General features: G+C 31.2%; 1 protein-coding gene across 1 annotated transcript in view; it reads left to right on the forward strand.

The window, feature by feature from the left end:
• LOC114332557 (gamma-aminobutyric acid receptor-associated protein) overlaps window positions 1-20,728 on the forward strand; it is a 46,851-nt gene that overhangs the window by 20,819 nt on the left and 5,304 nt on the right. Inside the window, exon 2 of the mRNA XM_028282384.2 lies at window positions 7,198-7,395. Coding sequence (XP_028138185.1) covers window positions 7,198-7,395 — 198 coding nt within the window. The remainder of the gene's footprint in view (window positions 1-7,197; window positions 7,396-20,728) is intronic.

Genomic DNA, 20,728 nt, shown 5'->3' on the forward strand with positions numbered 1-20,728 from the left:
ATCTAGGTCCATTATTGTTCTTGTTATTTATTAACGATCTGTGTGAATATATTTCTGCACCATGTTTATGTTATGCTGATGACTTAAAGATTTATTCATTGATAAGTGACCTTAACGATTGTCATTTTCTGCAGAGTCAACTGAATCTTGTACATGAATGGTGTAAGGAAAATCATCTGAATCTTAATGCCAATAAGTGCAAGGTGGTTAGTTATTCCAGGAAACAGTCTACTATATACCATCCTTACATTATTGATGGCAATGAACTGGAACGTTTGACTAAAATTAAAGACCTTGGAGTTATATTTGATCACAAACTCACTTTTGTTGAACATGTTAATATAAAGGTTAGAGAAGCACTTAAATCTTATGGATTTATAATTAGAAATAGTCGAAATCTCACTAATACTAAGGCCATTAAATTACTGTTTTACACTTTTGTACGCTGTAAACTGGAATATGCCTCTATCATTTGGTCACCGTTTTATGATGTACACATCCAAATTATAGAACGGGTTCAGCGTAAATTTTTAAAATTTTTGTCTTATAAAATTAATGGTATATATCCTACGAGGGGTATCAGCAATAATGAGTTATGTAGCGGTTTGGACGTAATTTCATTAGAATCTAGACGAATTAATGCCTCCCTGGTATTCCTGTACAAGCTACTACATAATCTCATTGACAGCCCTGATATCCTTCGACAAATAAATTTTAACGTTCCGTCTTATCCAGTAAGAAATTCGATTACGTTCAGAAATACACAAGCTAGAACTAACCTTATGTTAAATTCTCCTCTATTCGTCATGTGCAGCTATTATAATGCCGTAAGTATTTACTGCGATATATTTAACTGCAGTTTAAAGCAACTGATTTCTATGGCCAAGATCTACCTAGGTGATTAATAATTTATTTCTTTAGGTTCAAATTTAGTTTTGTAAAATTTTTGTTATATTATCAATACCTATGAATTACTAATATTTTATTTAATTTTTTATTTGTGTAATATTTTGTCCTGTAAATGGATTCTGTTGGACAATAAACGCTATTATTATCCAGATTTAGCCATACGGCTCACACTCCCTCTAAGGGGAAAATTGACTCATCCCAGATACCTACGGTATCAAAAGGATTGAGCTCTGGTGGGACTCTTTCCGTGTTATCGAGCCCTAGGTGACTTGGTATGCAGGTGTATCTCCCAAAAATTTCCGTACACATCTGGCTGTTGCGAGTAGTACTGCTTTCTGCATGGTCTTATAAAGATGTTCATTCAGACCCAGCTTTTTTATGCTTTCGAGGAGGGTCTTCGGAATGACTCCAGTAGTAGACATGATAATCGGTATCGTCTGGGTACTTTGCATTCTCCATTGCCTTCGTATTTGAATTTCTAGATCTCTGTACTTGGCGATCTTTTCAGTGAATTTACTACGTAGATTATTGTTGTTAGGTATCGCCACATCAATTAGTGTTGTTTGTCTTGTTAATTTATTAACTAGTACGAGATCTGGTCTATTGTGTGCCACTGTTTGGTCTGTGAGCACAGTGCGGTCCCAGTATAGCTTGTAGTTGCCATCCTCAAGCATACTCTCAGGGACGTATTGATAATACGGGAGATGGTCCGTTTGGAGAAGTCCCAGCTTGATAGCTATCTCTTGATGAAGGATTTTTCCCACTGCGTCATGCCGTTCCTTGTATTCAATTGCAGCAAATGCCTGGCAGCCCCCTGTAAGATGTTGGATGGTTTCTTGGGCTTGACATCCATATCGGCATCTGTCGTTTTGAACCTGAGGGTCTTTGATGATATATTTCAGGTAATTTCTCGTTGGTATAACCTGATCCTGAATGGCCAGTAATGAACCTTCCGTTTCAGGGAACATCTTTCCTGATGTCAACCAGTAGTTCGACGCTATATTGTCGACGTAATCTTGGCTGACCTCATTGGGATGCCGCCCGTGCAGAGGTTTACCCATCCAGGCGCGCACTTTTTCGTCCTTGGTAAGGTGGTTTATGCGCATTTCTGGTTCCCTCAGTTTGATCGGTGTTGTGTCATCTACTGCGCAGATAGCGCGATGAAGAGTAGATGTCTCAGCCTGCATCTGAAAATAAGTTCTTAAATTAGCAATTTGTTTATCTAATTGCTCACCTATATCCATAAGTCCCTATTATTATTATTATTATTATTATTATTAAGCTCAGAAGAATACCAACAAGGAAATTTCTTAGTACTAAAATATTTAACTGGAGTGAAATGTTCAATGAGAGAGTAAATAATGTCATAAAACATAGCGATCATGTCGGAAAGATCTCTACCACGAAACAGGTTATCCCATTCTATATATTCTAGACATTGGTGAATTGCTGGAAAGTTTGCATTACGGAAATCATAATAATATTCGTTACCAGAAATTGACCTATCAAAAACATTAAGCTGCAATGATGTTAACAGAGGAGGATGATGAGAGTCAGGTGAAACCAGAGCATCGTCAGCTTCAGAAATGACAAGCTCTTCTGGGGCCAGGATAAGATCCAGAATAACACCCCTGCTATTAAATATAAAGTTACATTGAAAAAGATTATGATAAGCACACATATTTGAAACAACCTCAATGGCATCAACTACAGCTAGAGGTGATGAAGTTTGTGAGGTTGCAGAAGAGCAATAATCTTCAACTCTCCACCTAGCTGAGGGGAGATTATAGTCACCAAATAAGTGAAATTTCAGGGATGAAAACTGTTCACTTAGAAGCATCAGTTGGTCAGCATGAACTTGATAGGTGTAGGCTGGAGATTGAGGTGGAATGTATAGAGCTCCCAGAATAAGTTTGCCGTGGAACCGTACAAACAGCTGTTCAATAGAAGGATCAGATTGGATTCGTAATGATGAATATTTCTTTAAAATAGCTATTAATACTCCACCCCCTCTAAGAGATGAACTAGAGGCAGGTGTACGATCCTGTCTATAGATATTGTAATTGACAAGACCAATTTCAGCATCAGCAATGTCACTATTGAGCCAAGTTTCTGTAAGAATGATAATATCATAGGTACAATTAAAAACATTGAGGCTTAATTCAGTAAGTTTTGTTCTGAGACCCCGGACATTTTGGTAATAGACTGTAAACTTGCCCAAGTCAGTAGAGTTTAAAGGTTTTTTTGAATGATTTTAGGTATGTTATTGAAATACTTAATCGTGAGATTAACCTCTCCAGCATTTTGTCTCTCTGAAAGCTCGGACCTAAGACTATCTAAAAGCTTTCTTTGGTTAGGGGTTTGATCTAAAATAAAATATATCTTTTTTTCACGACTAACTGTTTGTTTGTTTTTAATAACATGAAGAGCATCACTTGCTGAAGAAAAAATTACTTTAATGGGACGATGTCCATTCTTGTTCACATTTCCAAAGCGTAAGATTTTGACTTCATTTGTGTTGATGGAGGCATGGGCCTTTGATAAAATAGATTTTACTTGAGAAGCATCTTCAGAAGTGTTACTTAATTCAGGAAGATTAAAAATGAGGATGTTTTTAGATCTTTTGTCCCGTTCATGAAGCTCGTTTACCACATCATCAACAGAAAATGAATTAGCACTTTTTCAGCCTTAAGTTTTAACATGTCCTGTTTCAAAGCACTAAGTTCATTTTTAAAATTGTCATTTTCCCTAATAAGTTTGGGTACACTTTTAAAAGATAAACGACAATCAGCACAAAAATACATTAAGGTTCTTTTTTGGATAACAACAGCGCGTAGTTCAGAGGCGCATAAACCAGTACAGTGTTCAGACTGGTGCACAGTAACATGGCAGCTATCACATGCGACAAACTTGTCAAGAAGATCATCATTACAACTGGAACATTTGCTAACCATTTTAAAGTTGAATTGGAGATATTAAGTTCACTAATGAAGCAAAATCAAATTAACACCGATACGATTTCTTAGTGCCAAAGGCGTAAAACCGATCGATATTCATCGTGAGATCATTGAAGGTTACGGACAAAACATTATGAGTGATGGAATGGTAAGGAAATGGGTGAGAGCATTTAAAGATGGCTGCACAAATGTGCATGATGAAGAACGGAGTGGGCGTCCTTCGGTCGTTAATGAAAATTTGGTGCAGAAAGTGGACGAAAAGGTGAGAGAAAACAGACGCTTTACAATTTCATCATTGTCCGACTGCTTTCCTCAGTATTCTCGTAGTGTTTTGTATCGCATTGTGACCGAGAACTTGAATTACCGGAATTTGTGATGCAGTGGTTAACAAGTCAGGCTGCAGAATTTTATCAGGAGGGTATTCAAAAACTGGTGCCACGTTATGACAAGTGCCTCAATATTCACGGAAATTATGTAGAAAAGTAGATTAAGGTACAGGCTTTCATGTAAAAATAAAATTATTGCTATATCTTTGCAGGTCTTTTTCTAATTCCAAAACGGTACTTACTTAAAAAACACAGATAGCCAAAACATAGGACTTTAAGGGTCGATTTCTCATACCTGCGGTAATCTATGGTTCAGTTGAAACAGGTTCACTGGTGAACTACCGTTTTGTTTGGAATGCATTTCTCATTGCGCGTTCATGTCAGTGCACGTTGTACAGCTTTCGAGAAATGCCAATAGATGGCAAAAGGTAAAAAACTGTCGCCATTTTGAACTACCGTTTTTATGCTGTTTTTGAATAAAGTTAAATTTAAGTATTTATAGTCAAATAGTCATTTTAATAATTATAAATAAATGTTATGAAAACAAAAATAATGTTACCGTTTATCGTTAGGCTTAATATAATAAAATAGGATATATTTATATTATGACAGCGTTTCGTGTTAATACAACGCATGCGTAATCCATGAAATCATTTGAACTGGGTTCTGAAATCTTTGAACGGCCGAATTCCACCGTTCAAGCATCGTTCAAGTTTAAACTGCGATCGGTTGAATGTGAATTGAGAAAGACGATTTTGACTTTAAACTGACGTTAACTAAAAGTTCAGGTTAAACTGGAGTTGAACTCGATATGAGAAATCGGCCCTAAGTGGTTAGAAGGATTTGAATTATATTACAATAACAAAAAAGTTACATGCAGTAATATCAGACTCAAAAGTATATTAGTCCAGTCGGAATAGCATTTGACCTTGCATGCCGAGCTGTCCAAAATTTTATTTTTCTAATCTTTAGGGGAGTCAATAGTAGCCTAAATTTAAAATCACGAATGAATTCCTCCGTTACGTTAGCCGCCATCTTGATTTTAAAGGAGAACCTGTTTTGCTCAATATCTCCGCCATTTTTAACTTTTCGACAAAAATGGTTGAAACTGAAATTGTTCCAAATAAATCGTATTTACAATTATTACAATTTCTTTTTAACAATTTTTGTCGTGAGGTCGATATTTTTGTGTTAATTTTACTTACAGTAGACACCTGTATTTTTGACTATGATATTGCATGTAACTTTTTTGGTATTGTAATATAATTCAAATCCTTCTTACCACTTAAAGTCGTATGTTTTAGCTATCTGTGGGCAAATTTTTAGCCAAATCGATTATGATGTATTTTGGAAATGGAGAAAAATGTAAAATACAGTATTTTAACGTTTTCTACACTATAAAATTTGGTCAAAAACTTGTTTTAAATCAAAGTAACTTGTTATAATGCCATATAATGACATTTTTGAGTCCCTTCTATTAAAATATTATGTTTTCCATTGATACTTTACGATAGAAAATGCAAATTTGTTTAAATAAACACCAAATCACTGTAAAATCGCATAAAATAACATTTTGAGAAAAAAAGAAGAAGATTTTTTGACCTTAAATATCTTATTTTTACGTCCCACAGAAGCTATATACCAATTTTCAGACAAATCGGAGATCCAAAATTTCTTTTGCTCTAAAATTGAGTGATTTGAAATGGAACCCTTACCTTTTAATAACATAACCGTAATATTACTTTTTCTTCTTATAATTTTTTTTGGGCTATGGCCTTGACAATTGTCCAGTAACCAGGACCAATATGATTGGCCAATATAATGAAAAGTGCGAAAAATGTTGCTGAGCTATGAAACCAGGTGTTGCTTTTCCGAACTTGCATGGTCCCAATAAGGATGTCAATTAAAAATGCAAAAATTTTGTTGAATTATCTGAAAAGGTATAATAAAACTTAAATATGTATCAATGTATGTTATTTACTGAAAATTAGTAAGCATTAAAAGAATATAATGTTGAAATATGAAATAGTTGTCAGTCATATCATTCCTGGTATGTAGTGAGTTATGATGTCTTAGGTATTTTATACATTTCAAATATGTTTCTTTTTTCATTTGAACTACTATGCAACAACAAGCAGTGACAGTGATGATAACCCTGCGGTATACTAAGGAAGATAATTCTTGCCAGTGTTGCCAATGTTATACAAAATATTTTTCCATATGAAAAATAAAAAAAAACCTAATTATTTTAATTATTGATTTTATTAAATAAACAATAATCCCTGATTGATTGAGGTAATGAATGGTGATAGAACTATGCAAATGATAGTGGATATTGATTAATTTTATGGTTCATTTCAGTTTATGTAATATGTATATTTATTTATTAATGGGAGAAACTCATTTTACAATGCAATTTAACAGGATTTATTTACAGTCATTTATACAGGATATAAATATAATATAAAGAATACAACACTAACTATATCAAACAATAATCAAAACAATAAACATCAACAACATATAAATAACTATATTATAAAATGAATATCCTGAAAACAAAAATATAAAATCTGTAAATGATTTAAATCTAAGTGAGTGCTATGCTTAAAAATAGGCAAAGAAATCCCAGTAGGTTTTACTGGAGTTGCTAGGAATTTCTGGAATAACTACATGAATATGTGTGAATCAAAGAGAACTCCTAAGTCCATCACATTTACTCCTTTTAGTGATGTATTTCAAAGCTGGTAGTCAAAGACTATTGGAACTCTAGAGAAATAAAAAAATGTAATACAGTAACATTTACCTATATTCCAACTCATTCTATTCGCTATTCATCAATTCTGAAGAGCACCTATATCCTTATTCCTCCTGGAACTTTGAATATGTTGAAATGTCATACGCTAAGTAAAATGGATAAACCAATAATTTTTACTATTTTTAAAAATCCTCAATAATTTTTACTAAATCCACAATAATTTTAGAAATAACATTTCTCGTTACAGGTAATTGTTGAAAAGGCCCCCAAAGCAAGAATTGGTGATGTTGACAAAAAGAAGTATTTAGTACCTTCTGATCTGACAGTAGGTCAATTTTATTTTCTTATTAGGAAAAGGATACACTTGAGACCCGAAGATGCGCTTTTCTTCTTTGTGAATAATGTCATTCCACCAACATCTGCTACTATGGGATCCCTTTACCAGGTAAGCTAAAAAACTTTTATGTAAATCTTATTCTCTCCCAACCATTTTGCTAACCAATCTATTTCAAGCTTTAAGACAGGTCATTAAAAATGATTGAATTTCATTTGAGATTGTATTCTTTATGTTGTTCTGAAGCTATTTTCTTGTGGCATTTTTACAATTTTAACTATTTATAATGGGAAATAAGCCACAATATTATTAAAAAATGATTTTTATTCTAATATTATTTATATTATAATTTATATTATTTATATATCTAATTATTTATAATAAAAATCATTTTTTAATAATATTGTGGCTTATTTCCCATTATAAATAGTTAAAATTGTATTCTTTAGAAGTTAAATTTTTATGTTTGTATTCTTAGATTCAGAGGTTGATTTAAAAATATTTTCATGCAAAATTGAAGTTTTGTTGCTGGATTTTACAGTAGAAGCGAAATATGTTTTCAAAGCTTCCTGGGATAAACAATTTTAATTAATTTATTTGCACTTTTAGGGCCAGTTTCACCAACAACAAATAAATCAGTTAATAGTTATTTGTTGGATGAAATTTATTATTGATTATATTTTTGCAATTAACTAGTTGTGATGGGAAATAAGCCACAATTTTACTAAAAAAATGATTTAACAAAAAATATTAATTTTAACGGCACCCGATTTGGGCATCGAAACGTTAATAAAATCATTTTTTTAGTAAAATTGTGGTTTCCCATCAAAACTAGTTAATTGCAAAAATACCACAAGAAAATAGCTTCAGAACAAGATTATATTTTTATTGTTTTTCAATAAAATTTTGAGGGTAAATATTTTTTTGATAAATAAATAAAATAATTCTTATTTGCGTTGGTGAAATGTAGATGTGTCAGTTTATTGGTCGAATAAACTACTATTTGTCGTTGGTGAAACCGGCCATTAGAAAAGTTAATAATTTTTAAAAAATCGACTTTTGAATCTATTTTCGCAATAATTAAGCAACAAATTAACAAAAATAACTTTACAACTCTCATTTTAAAGGATTTTCTTTACTTTTTTAGTAAAATTGTCACTTTTCCATATAATTTACTGGTGTTCACCTTTAGTATTCAGAATCAAATAGCGATATTTCGTTGTTTATGAGGAAATCTCTATATTGTTTATAAATAAAAAATGACGTTTAATCTTTTGCATACTTTGTTTATTACATGATATATTATCACCAAATTTATCAAAAACAATATTGATAAATACCTGTATCAAAGAGTGTCACAAAAAAGGCTTTTCTCTGGTATATTATTGACAACATGGCTAGAGCATTTAGTTATCTCACACATTGTTTTGTTCTGATTCTGATGTACCCATTGGAATTTTTACAATAATTTTTAACAATTTTATACCTTACACAAATATTTCGTAAAATATGGTTTATCAAACAATAGATAGTAATTTCACAATACCAACAATTTCCTTAAATTTTGCCTCGTGTGTATCAATTCTGATTTTGTGTTCCATTTGGTTTGACACAATATAGGATAAGAAGTAGCTACACACCGCACTCGAAATTTCCGAAAGAATATAAATAAGTATTTACTAATCAATTATGCCACCTGTAAATGATATCTAAGAGGAAACTTTTCTTTTGGTATGTTGCCTTCAAATTATGTCGCACTCTTATTTGACAATTAACCTGTGTATTGTCAACAATTATTCTTCTTTTATTCAATTTTATTAGAATTATAATTTTTGTTAGAATTCTTGATTTTCTAATACTCTTCTTTAGGGGGGGTTGGGGTATAGTTAATTCTGCGTTTTTTGCATAATTTTAAAACGTTTCCCTTTGAAAGTGGTAGGGTTAAATTAAATGGGTAAAAGGATATCTTAAAGAACAACACTTGAAGATTATTCAGTTAAATTTTTATTGAAAAATATTAAAAAATGAAGCAGTGGCGTCATTTTTAAGTAGATGATCCAAGAAAGAAGATGATTTGCGGTGTACACCATATCTTCGGACAGAATCATTTGAAACATATAAACCAAAAAGATTATTTTAGTTTAAGAGTTTTTTGAGGTAGTGACGTCGAGTTTTTATGATTATATTGATTTTTAAATTCATGGTATAACTTTAAAATGAAAAAATCGAAAAAAAAAACAAAAAGAAAGTGTGTTGGGTAAAGAGAAAAATGGTAATATAAACAAAAAAAATATTAAAATAAGCAAAAACTCGACGTCACTACCGTGCCTAAAAATACTAAAGTATTTAGCCTTTAGTAATAATACTAAAAAATAAGTGTGCAAAATGTCAGAAAGATCGGTGCATTACTTTTTGAGTTACGATGTACACCGCCTCAAAAAAACATGTTTTTCAGAAAACGCGTTTAAAAAAATGTAGTTTTGTCAATATAATACTAAGAAAATTTTTGTATATAATATCCATATCTCCGTCAATTTTGCTCGGATTAACTTGAAATTTTAATGGTATACTCTTGAAAATATTTACAATCAAATAAGCCAATAAAAAAAATCGAAAAAAATAATCAAAAATAACAGCTCTGTCACATGTTTTTCTGTTTCATGAAACACATATATGAATGTTTCATTATATTCATAAACAGAGTTAAGTGCGAATTTTTTTATTTATTTTTTAGATAAAATTTATCAATGAGTAGAGTTAAAAAAATACTGATATGGCTGGCAAATTGTCAAAACATTCTGGTTTTAGAAATTATATAATGCTTTAAAAAAATTGTAATTTGTTGGCACTAGCAATACAGAGCCAAAGCCACTATCGTTCACATTAGAAACATGAATAAATATATTCTTTTCTAAAACCAACATGAAATGTCATAATTTCATTTCATTCAGTAATTTTTATGTTACACATTTTAAAATATTGGTAACATAAATGCACACTCTTAAATGTTTGCCAAACTGACTTATGTTTAATAGAAGTTATTAAAAACTTGGCTACATTTTCTTTGTCTTTATGAAAACTCTTACTAATCAGTTAAATTTAAATGATTACTTAAATTGTTTATTTAATTTATCTGTTGTCTCCAACATGTGCATTTAGATAACCAAAAGCAAAACATTAAAATAAATGCTAAATCAAAATGTGGCAACTTCCTTAAAACATTCTAATCTGCAATATTTGTCTTTCATAATTGGAGTTTTATTTTATATCAGATCAGCTGTATATATGTAGTTTAAGGCAATATATCTGTATATTATTTTTACTAGAAAAATACGCTTATGTCATTCAAAATTTCTGACATCAGAACCCCACAGCGTTGCCAAAACATTAGAGTAGTACCTGAATACCACACATTTATTTACTATTCTAATGTTTTGGCAACTGTGGTGGTGTTCTGACGTCAAAAATTTTGAATGACGTAACGATATTTTTGTAGTAAAAAACCATAGATGAATTTTTATTAAATTATTTTTATGCAAATCACAAGGATGTAAAATAAATTTTGTACCAAAAAAATTTCTTGACAGTTTTTGTATCATATAATATGTTGTATTTTTTTATATGTGACAGCTTTTAATTCCAGTGATGTCTTTTCATTTGTACTCTGATCTTAATCTTGTTATTTCATGTTAGCATAAGAACTTTTATCTCTTTAGTCACAATGAGTTTTATAGCGATTTCATTTTTCTGGTAATAACTGCCCTCAAAATTTTGATTGTGCTGAACAATGCCAGACATGAAAAGGATGTCATTATTTTTTCATGCAGAATTACCCCTTAAAGTTTGTGCACTTATTTAGAAACACCGTGTATTGATGAAGAACTTGTCTAGTTTTTAAAGTACCTAACTTTTTTTATTACAACATAAACGAATGAATAAAAAAACAGAATGTTAAGAAAACCTGAGACTATGTTGAGTTTTAATTTCAGTATTTTATAAATGCTAGAATATTCCACAGGGTGATGCGAACTTTGAGAAAAAACACAGTTTGATTCGTATACCCGGTATACAATAAAAATTTACCTGTTTATAACAATATTATTACAGCGATATGGTTAAAGAATCAGGCTATAACATGTTAAAAAAATCACTTAAATCGGCCAACAGGTTTAGGAAATACGAGACATCAAAAATGACAAAATTGGGCCGATTTCTATGCACGTAAGTTTAGTAACCAAACCATTTCAATATCTTAATAATTATGATAGACTTATATCTATTGCTGATCTCTTTCTTTAATTCAGTAACCAAGGTTATGAATATAAATATTTTCAATAAATGTTCGTGTGTCGGAACACATTTATAGTTGTTAGGGTTCCTATAATTATTAATATTTTTATTGTATTGTCGAAGCGAAGATCGGTGGAATATGCGCATTTTATCAATGAAATTCGATATTTTTAAGATATTCCAGAAGCCGCTATAGATAAAATGTTTTAACGACCTATTAATCATTCATAATTACTCAACGGATATTAGTACAGTTAAAATAATTAAGACGATAACCGGACAACATTGATTTAATGAGTAAAATTTAGTTTTTTTTATTTTAATGACAAAAAAAGCAAGCCCATTAGCAGAACCCAATTAAAAATTATTTTGCACATCATATTTGAAACATTATTTGGTTGAATAATCTCATTTTTGTTGGCAAAAAAAATATATTAATTTGTTTGGACTAAATTAACGTTGTGCTTATCTTAAAAAGGATATGTTAGTATCAACATTCGCACAGTGTTGCCAAACTGAATTTTGTTATTTTGGGTGTAAATTTTTTCCACGGATCTCCGAGGGTACTATACCTTGCTAACTTTTGCGTTTTGTTTTTTAAAGTTCAAAACAGGTCAGTCATGAGCTTATCTAAAAATATCTGAATTTATTATTTTATCAAAATTTATTCAGATTATAAGTGTGTAAACAATTTTATTTTTATCAGGAATTGTTTTGATGAACTTGTGTATTTTATTTACATTCTTGCGTTGTTTCCTATTTAGTAATAACTGATAGTAAATCATGAAATAGTAAAAAGCCTGTTCATAATCTTTAAACAATACTGAAACTCAACTTAATTGCCGAAAATGCTGGCCTCATACTTGTAAGTGTTAAGACGGGCTGAAACGACTTGTGCACTTGACAAATACACAATTATTTGCCTACTTGTCAAGTTTACGAACTTTTTGTTTGCGATAGCAAGCAAGGCGCTTACACGACGTATACAATTTACAAGTGTGCGCGAGCGTAAACATTTGGTTTAAAACCGTTGGCAAATGAATCAGTGGTGTGGTTACTAATAACTGCATAGTCGCAGTAAATGCCAAGTATTTGTGCGTTCCGTTTGAGTGCCTCTGCAAGTATAGACAAGTATGTACTTGGCAAGTGTGCGAATAATTGTGATCCCTTCAACGCGGGACATTTTTACCGCCCTCAAACGGAAAGCCAACGAGTGACAAATAATTGTACTAGTAACCCACTCCACGACATGGCAAGTATACCCAAGTAACGATTATTCGCCAAGGACACGAGTCGTTTGAGCCCGGCTTTAGTCCTCTACAATGACAAAGTTCCTGGTCTGGTATTGTTCTTACTAAGGATTGATACAAGTCAGGGTCGAAACTATCCCTTATTTCACCTAATTTTCTCTAAATCGATTACTTATCTGGGGATCATTACAGTCTTCTACTTTATCTTATGCCACAATGTCTCAATAACATTAAGGTCTGGAGTGTTCGAAGGCCAGGAGAAAACTTTAATGTTATTGGGTCATTCCATATCAACTCAACACACCTAATTTCCACCCCCTCTTCAGATTTGGTTATAATTTGGAATACTCACAGTGGCTAATAAGGGAACCAAAAATACAAAATTTTAAATCAAGCTGTTTCCGAAATATGGTTATGTAAAGTTTTCCAAAAAAATCCAAAACACCGCGACCATACTTTATTGGAATGGTTGTAGAAGCTGTACTAATTGAGCTAGAATGCTGGGAGAGGTGTCATTTTGCAGCATTTTTAAAGTTCTTTACAGTGATATATACAGCATGATGTTATGATAAACAAGTTTTTCTCAAACAAGTAATGCCAGATTCGTAATCAGCGAAGCCAAAAACCACGAGTATGAAAGTAATTCCGAAGTATATGAACAATATACGCTGTTAAAGGTTCATGACCACCTTTTCGTCATTTGGAACTACAGTGCAGCGTAAAAACGCGGGGATTTGCCCACGAGGCAATCCGCCTGAAACTTGTTTCCAACTAGTTGTCAACCATTATTTTAAAACTGTTGTGTCGTTAGCCCTGGACCTTAGTTACGACGATATTATATTCTCTAAATCGATGACAGTTATCTGGGGATCATTCCACTCTTCTACTTTATCTTATGCCACAATGTCTCAATAACATTAAGGTCCGGACTGTTCGAAGGCCAGGAGAAAACTTTAATGTTATTGGGTCATTCCATATCAACTCAACACACATATTATACATATACAGCATGATGTTATGATAAACAAGTTTTTCTCAAACAAAAAAAATATATTTTAAGTTTTTTTCCAAAAAGTACATAATTCAAAATTTTCATAATATTCCTATAAATACATAATACTGTTGTTAATAACATAAATTTTATGGGATTGTAATGGGTTCAACATAAAAAAATAAATTTTACACATGCAGTATGGTGCAAATGAAAGGAATAAATTCGTAATGTCGCAAGCTGGCGACTTTAAGGAAAAATCCCGAAACATGTTGATTTTTATTTTTAAATTGTAATTTTTTGGCATATATATCATAATAGTGACGTCATCCACCTGGGCGTGATGACGTAATAGATGATTTTTTTTTAATGGGACTATAGGTCGTGTGTTAGCTCATTTGAAAGGTTGATTCTCTGTTTAGTAATATAAAAAATAACAAATATTTATACAGGGTGACAAAAAAAGTTTTTTTAAATTAAATTAATTGACAAAAAAGAAGAATGTATGTAATTGATCTGTTTCTGGCAACAGTAAAATCTATTTTAAATGAAATAAATTACATACCGTCTTTATTTTTTTTTGTCAATTAATTTAATTTAAAAACCTTTTTTTTGTACCCTGTATAAATAATTATATTATTGTTTATGAATTACTGAATAGATAATTGAATAACCTTTCAAATGAGCTAACACACGACACCTAGTCTCATTTAAAAAACATCATCGATTACGACATTACGCCCAGATGGATGACGTCACTAGTATGATATATATGCCAAAAAATTAAAATTTAAAAATAAAAATCCAGCCGTTTCGGGATTTTTCCTTAAAGTCGCCAGCTTGCGACATTACGAATTTATTCCTTTCATTTGCACCATACTGTATGTGTAAAATTTATTATTTTTTTTTTTATATTAAACCCATTACCATCCCATGATAATATTTTTATATGTTATTAACAACAGTAGGACTATGTATTTGTAGGAATATTATGAAAATTTTAAATTATGTACTTTTTGGAAAAAAAGTTAATCAAAATATATTTTTTTTTTGTTTGAGAAAAATTTGTTTATCATAACATCATCCTGTATACAGGGTGTCCCAGACTAATTTATGCTATATCTCTTAAACGAATAGAGATTTTCGAATGGGACAAAAAGTAATATATTCTACTTGTAATACACTTTAATATGCCGTACAAAAAATCATCCCCTACATATTCATCCCTTAGTTACAACTCCTAATAGCACCCTGTATATTTTTTATAGTTTTGGATGTGGTCTTTTATCGTCTATTCAACACATTTTTTGAAAATAAAATCGGTTCGTAAATAACCAAGAAACTTCAGTTGATTTTTGTTAATTGTGTGTCCCAGACTAATTAATTTATCCAGGCTATATTTCTTAAACGAATAGAGATTTTTGAATGGGACTAAAACTGATCTATTCCATTACTTTCCATTACATTCCAACTTTCATATGGCGTAGAAAAAATTCATCCCCTAAATATTCATCACTAACTTACAGGGTGCTATTAAAAAAAATAAAGTTAGGGGTTGTAACTAAGGGGTGAATATTTAGGGGATAATTTTTTTTCTACGCCATATTAAAGTGTAATTCAAATGTAATAAATAGATCAGTGTTTGTCCCATTCGAAAATCTCTATTCGTTTAAGAAATATAGACTGGATAAATTAGTCTGGGACACATAATTAACAAGACTAAACTGATATTTTCTTGGTTATTTACAAACCGATTTTATTTTCAAAAAATGTATTGAATAGAATAGACCATAGAAGACCACATCCAAAACTATAAAAAAATATACAGGGTGCTTTTAAAAAATTAAAGTTAGGGGTTGTATCTAAGGGATGAATATTTAGGGGATGATTTTTTTCTAGGCCATATTAAAGTGTATTACAAGTAGAATATATCACCTTTTGTCCCATTCGAAAATCTCTATTCGTTTAAGAGATATAGCGTGGCTAAATTAGTCTGGGTCACCCTGTATATCACTGTAAAGAGCTTTAAAATGCTGCAAAATGACACCTCTCCCAGCATTCTAGCTTAATTAGGACAGCTTCTACATCCATTCCAATAAAGTATGGTCGCGGTGTTTTGGATTTTTTTGGAAAACTTTACATAATCATATTTCGGAAACGGTTTGAGATAAAAATTTAAAATTTTGTGTTTTTCTTCACCTAATCATCCACTACGAAGTACTCTAAATTTTAACAAAACCTGAATAGGTCAGGAGAAAAATTGATTCAAAGTGTTGATTTGACCTGGAATAGCTCTATTGTCTCCAAACCATTTTTTAGTTGTTTTAGCCGTACGGCAGCATCGTCCTGCTAAAATATAAAATTCAACTTCACAGGTCTTTGAGGCAATCTTGATGAATTGCTTCATTTTTATTTCTGATAAAAGCATTTTTGAATAAATATTTTTATCAGCGCTTTTCGCTAGAGGTTTGTTACAAATAACTTGTCAGGAAACTTACGACTTCTAATGAGTTAATATCAAAATTGTTTATTTTATACACGGTAAGAATTCCGAACATTAGTTGCCATATTACGCAATATTTTTGTTTGTTAACAGTGTTAACAATGCATTTAACAGTTTATAGAAACCAAGTCTAGAAACCAAGTTTATTTTATTAGTAATGATAAGAGTTTAATGTAGGTATTGTTGATTTCGGTCTTTAATTCAATAAACGAGGTTGTAAAGGGAAAGGGTTTCTATTATTAAAATTATGTTATCATGCTTTGTCAGTAAAAGATTATCACTCAAAAATAAATAATATAATAATTATAGTCAATTATTGATAGTCAATATTACCAAGGAAGTATATTGTTGTTTTTAAGTGACGTTGTAAAAATATTTTGTTTATCATGGCGATAATACGTGAATTATCTGTGATTCACCTTTAAAGACATGTTGGTTTGAATTTCATAAACATTCTATAATGACTTACTCAGGGCTTAAATATAAATATGCATTGTTCATTGTTTAAATATTGTTTCTGTATTGTTATAAAATAAGTTTAATATATTTGATAGAGTTGACTTATAGTTTTGTGTGTGTGGTTGGGATCATGGTATAAAGACGAAGGTTGGATATTGACTGCAAAAACTGTTTCATTCGCCTAATCATATTTGACTTTGATTCTTAGAAAAAAAATTAATTTTAAAAGCAATATAAATATAGTAAAGAATTCTACGTTATACAATTTTGGTAAACTTACAAATCACATATTACTCTTCTTATACAATTTTCTAATATTATCCAGTTTCATATCCACGGTTATATTTTTGTATTATCCAATTTTGCATGCAGTGATTATATTTTTCAATCATTTTTTTTTGTTTTATAATTTTCTTTATTTTTTTTATCTTTAAAGTTTTACTAATTTCTGGAGCTGCATTTAAAATTAAACGAGCAGTACCTATTTAATGTAGCTTACCTTTATTACTCTTCAGATTTTGTATGTATGTTACAGTGAAAGTTGACGTTTCAGGGAAGGTTAACCTTTACTAGTCACGGTCGACTCTCGCTGGGCATCTTAGTGAAAGTTGAATTCTGAAATAACAAGATCAACTTTCACTAGTGAAGGTTGACCATTCTTAGTGAACGTCAACCTCCCCTACAGCAGTCTAGGGAAAGTTACACAGACGTACAAACAAGATCAACATCCACTAGTGAAGGTTGACAATTCCTATAGTGAATGACAACCTCCTCTACAACAGTCTAGGGAAAGTTAGAGAGAAATAAAAGACTAATCTTAAATCACGTATACTTTTATAACAAAAGTAAATTTAGAATTTGAAAGATGAACAAATAAGAACAAAATAAAACGTGAAACTATAGTCTACAATTTAAAGACTATAATAGAGACGAAAATACTATAGTCAACAATAATAAAATTATTTGTTGCAACATGATAATGCTTTATGGCATTTGGAATTGCATAAAACATTGTTTTTTATGCAGTAACACTTCTTTGTTTGGCACTTCTTGTTACAACTGCACTTAAAAAATCCTTGCCCACTTCCGGTTGACTGAGTAGTAGCAACTGTTCGTAAAGTAAGTGTCTTTTCCATTGGAATTTCATCTTCTTTTATAATGTTTACTGGACAAGTATTAAACTGGGATCTGCAAATAAAAAGATACTTGCAGGCTTAAATGTAAAATTACTAATTATTATACTATGCGGTATTAAATACGTTCAAACAAGTTAAACTTCATAAAAGTATTAAAAATGTAAACTAAATTGACGACAGGTCAAGGTCGTTCGCCCGCCGTGCACATCCGCCAGATGTTCAACATTCCCTAGGCTGATTCCGTGAAGGTTCACCTTCCCTAGTGAAAGCTGATATATATTTTCTACTATCAACATTCACTGGTCATTTCAGTGAAGGTCGACAATCACTAGCGACGGTACACCTTGACTAATATTCAGCTTTCACTGTAACATGTATACAAATTAAGATCATTCGTCTGTCTCGTCTCAGTATATTTATTTATTTTTTTCAATACTTACCAGTACTCGCATATTTGAATTTTCTATTAGTTTAATTCCTTGTTTCTTTCGTTTTCCTATTTCTTTTGGCATTGTCTTCCATATCCATAATTGATTCATCTTATTCATTATTTTTCGATTTACCCCGATCCACAGTGGTCCAAAAACCCGAAAAGATGGCCAAAATATGAAAGCTTTTTTTGATTTGCATGAAATTAGGCATCCAGGGGTTTTTGAGGTCGCTAATTACGAATCCGAAGTGTAAATTGCAAAAAACAAAATGGCGGATGTAATATGGCGGGTTTATGTATTTTAAATACATGTAATACCGTCGAAATTTGATATCCGGGGGGTTTTTGAGGTTGCTGATTACGAATTGGAAATCAAAATTTCAAAAAACAAAATGGCGGATGCAATGGCGGATTTTTTATTCCAACGTTAAATTCGATTATTAATCATATGAGAGTCAAAACTAATTTTTAATTTATTTTTCAACAATACTGTACCTGACCCTTTTATCTCTGATTTTACCCTATGATACTGAAATAACTAAAGATCTACAGTTATAAAAACTACCTGAATGCTGCGGCATGATCTGTTTATTCTGCGTTGTTAACGATTCATATTGAAACTAATAGCGCAGAGCGCTTGTACAAAAAATATTCTCGCAAAACCAAAGGGGCAGATAGTGGCAGCTAATTTTTTTTGAATCTTAAAGAGGGAAATATAAGCTAAAAGATGATTGTAGTAACATCTTGGAATTCAATGGAATATATAACTATTTGCCTATCTGAAAATTAATTTTTTTCAAAATATATACTCTCTTATTACTCAATTTCAACTTAAAATATACTAAATATAACACATATAAAAATATTTTAATATTATCGGCTTTTATTAAAGATGGATCCACGAATATCCTCCATTTTGCAGAATTGAATTTGCGCACTTCGTTTTCGAGATACACGCACAAGACTGTGCGTATAAAATATTCGTTATTCTTAACTGCGCTTCTGTTCCGTAAGAAGGTCAACTTTAAACTGAACTGGAAATTCAGATATACAAGATATAGCTTTAGAGTTGCCAACACTGAATAGGGAATTTAATTCACTTATAGAAAATATAATAATATTCTCGAAACGTTGAATTTTTTTTTTTTGACTTTTGACCAGTTTTCGGGCTTTTGGACCACTGTGCGATCTGGCGGGAATGTTTGCTTTTTCAATTATCACTCTTTCACTTAATACAACCAAAATCAATATATTATGAAATCAGTTATGCATCCAAACTATCATTTTTTATAGGAGCAGATTAAATTATCAATCTTAACGTACGACAGTTGATTGACTTATTAGTTGATAACATTGTTGATATGTCCGTTCGCTAAACTCAGACACAACTGACTAGTGATTTTAGTAAGTAATTTTGAAAATTTTGGTAAAATTGGCAAAAAATAATTACTAAATAGTTAATAATTACTAAATAGTTAGAAATGTTGCCAATTTTTGCAAAATTGGCAAAAAACAAAAAAATACCGACTAAAATCTCTAGCCAGTTGTGCCTGAGTTTAGCGAGTCGACTATACAAAGTTATTTTTTATAACTTCAATAACTACTTCAACAAGGTGTGTTTAGTTATTGCAATTTTTAAGTAATAATCATTTAAAAATTTTGTATGTCACAACCATAGTGCAGTCTCTGATAAGGAACAAAAAAATTGGGAGAATCTGTCAGTAATATTATGCTACGATCTCGATCCTCAATCATTGGCGTTGCAAGTTCTTTATTATTTCGTATTATTTGCTCATTTCTCATAATACTTCTCTGTTCGTTTTTTTCGGTGTCCATGCTTTCTAACCATGCTTGTATGAGCTATAGCAGGTCAATTTACTCCAAATGCTTCTAAAAGTCATTTGTAATGTTTATTCACTGAGATAAACGTGAACGAAACCATTTCAATTGCATAAATAATGAAAACATTGAAAAAGTGAGAGGTGGGCACCGAGTATGCAACAAAGTTGGTAAAGTTGGACGTGTATATTAGGGTTAAGTTTGAAATGTAGCTCTAAGTTTTCACATGCTCGTCTCCGTTCCCAAACTTTTTAAGGTTTTATTTACTTCTTAATTTCTTCGTAATATATCATTTTTACTATAAGTTTTAAATAATGTTTTGATTTTTTCAAACATATATTATGTGCCTATAAATTTCAAGGCTATCAACTACTAGTTTCATCAAGAACCAGAGAATTAAGGAAAGTTCTATTACCAAATAATGTGTCTCCTATAATTAACATATTTTTAAATTATATAAAAACCAGTATGATTTATACAGCGTGTCCCAAATTATGAAGTGGATTATTCTAATTTGACAAAAGGTACAGTCGGAAAAATGAAAGA

This window comes from Diabrotica virgifera, chromosome 2 (assembly GCF_917563875.1).
Source record: "Diabrotica virgifera virgifera chromosome 2, PGI_DIABVI_V3a".
NCBI lineage: Eukaryota > Metazoa > Arthropoda > Insecta > Coleoptera > Chrysomelidae > Diabrotica > Diabrotica virgifera.